The sequence below is a fragment of the Amblyraja radiata genome, chromosome 45 (assembly GCF_010909765.2).
Source record: "Amblyraja radiata isolate CabotCenter1 chromosome 45, sAmbRad1.1.pri, whole genome shotgun sequence".
Lineage (NCBI taxonomy): Eukaryota > Metazoa > Chordata > Chondrichthyes > Rajiformes > Rajidae > Amblyraja > Amblyraja radiata.
Genome location: NC_046000.1, coordinates 5,550,711 through 5,555,763, shown reverse-complemented (window position 1 = coordinate 5,555,763; position 5,053 = coordinate 5,550,711). Strand labels below are relative to the sequence as shown.

Genomic DNA, 5,053 nt, shown 5'->3' with positions numbered 1-5,053 from the left:
AGTCATTGAAAGTAGGCATGCAGGTGCAGCAGGCAGTGAAGAAAGCGAATGGTATGTTAACATTCATAGCAAAAGGATTTGAGTATAGGAGCAGGGAGGTTCTACTGCAGTTGAGACCACACCTGGAGTATTGTGTACAGTTTTGGTCTCCAAATCTGAGGAAAGACATTCTTGCCATAGAGGCAGTACAGAGAAGGTTCACCAGACTTTCCTGGGAAGAAATACTGGAGAGACTCGGCTTGTACTCGCTAGAATTTAGAAGATTGAGGGGGAATCTTATAGAAACTTACAAAATTCTTAAGGGGTTGGACAGGCTTGATGCAGGAAAATTGTTCTTCCTGTATCTTATAGAAACTTACAAAATTCTTAAGTCTTATAGAAACTTACAAAATTCTTAAGTCTTATAGAAACTTACAAAATTCTTAAGGGGTTGGACAGGCTAGATGCAGGAAGATTGTTCTCGATGTTGGGGAAGTCCAGAACAAGGGATCACAGTTTAAGGATAAGGGGGAAATCTTTTAGTGCGAAAAACATTTTTCACACAGAGAGTGGTGAATCTCTGGAATCCTCTGCCACAGAAGGTAGTTGAGGCCAGTTCATTGGCTATATTTAAGAGGGAGTTAGATGTGGCCCTTGTGATTAAAGGTATCAGGGGGTATGGAGAGAAGGCAGGTACAGGATACTGAGTTGGATGATCAGCCATTGTCTATGTTTCTATGTATGACCGGGCTAAACCTCACTCGGACTGGGCATACGTTTGGCTTCAAGCTGAGTTCAAAGCCGTTTTCTTGTCAGTGAGACAATAACACTGACAAAATCCCCGCCTCAGAGCCCATGCATCAACTCAGTAATATTGCCAAATCATCCGTGTTAAAAGCTGCTGAACGCTGTGGGGTGCGGGTAGGTCGGGGCGCTGCGTATAAAAAGAGATAGCACCAGTTAGATTATCACTGAGCAGCGACTCGAGTGAAGCATCATCATGTCTGGTCGAGGGATTCTTGGGCTGGTAGTTCAGTCACTGAGACCTGGCAGTACAGTCACTCGGACCTGCCATGCTGGCAGCTGAGAAACTGCCAGAAATTCAGCCCAAAACAGGTGACAGACTGTGAGATTGAAGGGGGAGAGGGTGAACTGAATGGATTATTGGGCTGACAGTTCAGTCACTTACGGCTGGTGGGCTGGCAGTTCAGTCACTTACAGCTGGTGGGCTGGCAGTTCACTTACTAACGGCTGATGGGCTGGCAGTTCACTTACTCATGGCTGGTGGGCTGGCAGTGCAGTCATTCACGCCTGGTACGCTGGCAGTTCATTCAGTTATCGCTCCTCCCTTCATCCCCCCCACTCTGCGCCTTGCCATTCCCCTCCCTCCCCCCCACACATTCAGTCCATCTCCCTACAACCTCCCCCCCCATGCACTCTTAGCAGCTCTCCCACAGAGCAGCCATTCCTGCCTATTAGGTTCCCATTGTGATGAAGAACACGCAGGCATGAAAAGTGGAAAAATGATTTATTAAAGTTTAAATTGTGAATAACTCTTAAAATATAAGAACAATATAAATGTTGAAGATGAGAGTTATTAAGTTATTTCTTGTTGTGATCTGCTGCTCACTGCCTCTTGATGGCTATTTGCTGTTGATAAAAAAAGAGACAATTTTAATATAGAGAGATTGAGCGGTTGTAATTTGTTGTAATTGGTGATGCCACTTACTGGGAACTAAGTAATTGTACTCTTGGATCCCTCTTTTCTACAACCAGCCACGGGGCACTACCATTCACTGGTAGTTGTTAAAAACATATATTTTTAAACATTTATATCAAACCAATTAACGTACAACACTGGACGTCTTTTGAGTGTGGGAGGAAACGGGGAGAACGTACAAATTGTGTTCAGGGAAGCGCCCTTAGTCGGGATCGAACCAGGGTCTCTGGCGCTGTAAGGCAGTTGGTCTACCGCTCCGCCACCGTGTAGACAACTCAATGTGCAGTCGGATTTTCGACAACAAGGAACAATTGTCCTGCACTAAACATAATCGATGATCAGCCCTTCCACAGACATGGTGAGTGGCTCTGAAAAGAGCCTTTGGGTCACTATGTTGAGTTTCTCTCGCTTACTTGCTGGCTCCACCGGTTTTCTTGGGCAACAGCACGGCCTGGATATTGGGCAACACACCGCCCTGAGCGATGGTCACCCCTCCCAGCAGCTTGTTGAGCTCCTCGTCGTTGCGGACGGCCAGCTGCAGATGTCTGGGGATGATGCGGCTCTTCTTGTTGTCCCGGGCCGCGTTGCCGGCCAGCTCGAGGATTTCAGCCGTCAGATACTCGAGCACAGCAGCCAGATAGACAGGGGCTCCTGCACCCACCCGCAGAGCATAGTTGCCTTTCCTCAAGTGCCTATGAACACGACCGACCGGGAACCAAAGATCCTACCGGGATCCGACCGGGAACGAAGATAGCCTACTCCTGCGAAATGCAATAGGAGGCCCAGTGTCGCCACCTCTCTGTCAGGCCCTTCCACATATTACTTGAGAAATCGTTCCTGGACACATTTAACAAATTCCACCCCGTCCACCAAAGCGCTATAGGATCTTTGCCGTCCACATAGCCTCGAATCTGTGGCAGACCGAGTCAGTGTAGCAGAAGTTGAAATCACCTACCTGTTATACATACAGCCTTCTGCAACCCCACTCCCTTACATCAGGTAACCTCACTAATTCACTAATTCTGTCTGCGTCTGCATGCGAGTTGTTACAAATCATGCACCAGGACCCTAAGATCACTGTGAAACTCAGACCTTTGTCATCTCTTGGATTTTGGAGTTGATTTATTATTGTCAAATGTAGCAATTTACTGCGACAAAGTTTATTTTGCATGTAATGCAGGGAAATCGTTCACTCATACAATACATTAGTGCAAAAAGAAAATAAAGTGCAAGGGGGCACAACGAGGTGGATTGGAAGATAGGAAACATATGAAAGGTGTCAAAAGTCTGATAACAGCGGGCAAATAGCTGTTCTTGAATCTGTTGCTACGTGATTTCAACCTGTCATATTTTCTACCTGACAGCAGAGGAGAGGAAATGGAATGACCAGGTAGTGAGTGGTCCTTGGATTATGTTGGGTGCTTTCCTGAGGTAGCTTGAAGTGTAGTTGAAGTTGATGGAGCAGGCTGGTTTGTGTTGGACTGGGCTGTTTGCACAACTCTCTGCATTTTTTGAGATACCGGACAGACCAGCAAGCTATGATGCTGCTGGATAAATGATTTCTATAGTGGTGCATAAGCAGAAATTGATAGTCACTGGAGAGCTGCTAAAATGCTTTGTTATTCTGAAGAAGTAGAGGCGCTGGTGTGGCACCTTAGCCCTAGTAACAATGTGGTTGTACCAGGACAAATAGTTGGTGATATGTTTGGAGAATATGCTTCTTTTCCCCACCAAATATGATTGTTATATATTCAGATGGACAGAGTTGTACAGTCACTAAATGGAGCCTTTGGCCCACCTTATTCATGCTGATCTTTTTGCCCACGTACATTAATCCCATTTGCTTGCATTGGGACTTCACCTTCTATGCCTTACCTATTTATCCATCTGTCTAAATGTCTCTTAAACCCAGTATGTATCCAGTTGCACCATGTTCTCTGGCACATGATTCTGACCATTCAATCCCTGTGTAAAAAAAACCTTCAGATTTCCTTTAAAATCCACGTGCCTGACCTCAAACCTGTCCCCTCACGTTTTTGAAATTCCGACCATGGGAAAATAATATTGGCTATTTACCTATTGAACTATTTACCCTTCCATGTGTTTCATAACCTCATATATAGCCATCAGGTTATTCCTCAGTCTCCTTCGCTGCAAGGACAACAAGATCAGCCTCTCCAAGCTCCCCCCATGGCTAAAGTCCTCCAGTCCAGGCAACATCCTGCTGAATTTCCTTTGCCCTCTCTCCAGCAAAACCACATCCCTCCTGCAGTCTAGTGACATTTACTGTTCAGCCAAAATGAAACACTGTGCACTTGTCCAAGTTAAGTTCCATCTGCCATTCCTTGGGCCTCTGTCCCAGCTGATTTAAATCCTGTGGCAATCTTAGATAACCTTATTCACTGTCGACTGTACCACTAATTTATTATTCATCAACCAAGGCAATCGCATACTCATGCAAATCATGGACAAAAATGATAATCAACAGTGGACCCAGCACTGATCCCTGCAGCACACCACTGGTCATAGGCCAAACTCTAAAACAGCTCGACACAACCACGTCTATAGCCAGTTTTCTATCGATTGAATAGCTCACCCTGGATCCCTTTTGGTCTAACTTCTGGACCTGTGTACCATACATGACCATGTCAAAGGCCTTGCTAAAGTCCACGTGGCAACATCTACTGCCCTTCCCTCGCCAATTTCCATGGTCCCTTTTTGAAAAACGCAGTCAAATTCTTGAGGCATGATTTCTCATGCACAGAACCATCATGACTGTTCCTCCTCATTCCTTGCCTTTCCAATTGCAAGTGGATCCTCTCATAATCCCCACCAGTAACTTTCCCACCACTAACATTAGGCTCACTGGTCTGTAGTTCCCCGCCTTTCCTGAACAGTCTTTCTTAAGTAAAGGCACCACATTAGTCTTCCGGTACCTCAGCCATGCCTAACGGTGATACAAATATCTCTGCAGAGCCTCTGCATTTTCTTCCCTGGTTTCACACAATGTCCAAAGATAGCCTTGATCAGGCCCCTGGGATTTACTCTTCTTTATGCAGTATAAGACCACCAGTGCCTCTTTCCAGATTGAACGTAGAACAGTACGGGTCCTTCAGCGCACAATGTTTGTGCCAAACATGATGCCTAATTAAACTGATTTCATCTGCCTGTACATGATCCACACTTCTCTATTCCCTGCACATCCATGTGCCTATCTAAAAGCCTCTTATACATCAGTATTGTATTTGCCACCACCAACCCAGGCAATGCGAACAAGACCACTATTCTTAGTAAAAAACCTGTCCCACATAGTCCTTTATGCTTTCTCCCTCTCATTTTTAGGTGACTGTAGGG

The 5,053-nt window shown here is 45.6% G+C and overlaps 1 protein-coding gene across 1 annotated transcript; it reads right to left on the bottom strand.

Moving 5' to 3' along the window:
• Positions 1 to 2,028: 2,028 nt before the first annotated feature.
• LOC116968444 (histone H2A, sperm-like) lies at positions 2,029 to 4,346 on the bottom strand. The gene is made up of 2 exons (XM_033015208.1): positions 4,296 to 4,346; positions 2,029 to 2,423 (listed from the first exon to the last, which is right to left on the bottom strand). The coding sequence occupies exons 1-2, from the start codon at positions 4,344 to 4,346 to the stop codon at positions 2,109 to 2,111; spliced, it is 366 nt and encodes a 121-aa protein (XP_032871099.1). The 3' UTR covers positions 2,029 to 2,108.
• Positions 4,347 to 5,053: the final 707 nt, after the last annotated feature.

Coding starts and splice junctions, on each gene's coding strand:
- LOC116968444 (XM_033015208.1), bottom strand. CDS start 4,346: ATGGTCATGTATGGTACACAGGTCCAGAAGTTAGACCAAAAGGGATCC. Junction 2,424..4,295: donor TAGACCAAAAGGGATCCAGG/GTGAGCTATTCA, acceptor GGATCCCGGTAG/GATCTTTGGTTCCCGGTCGG.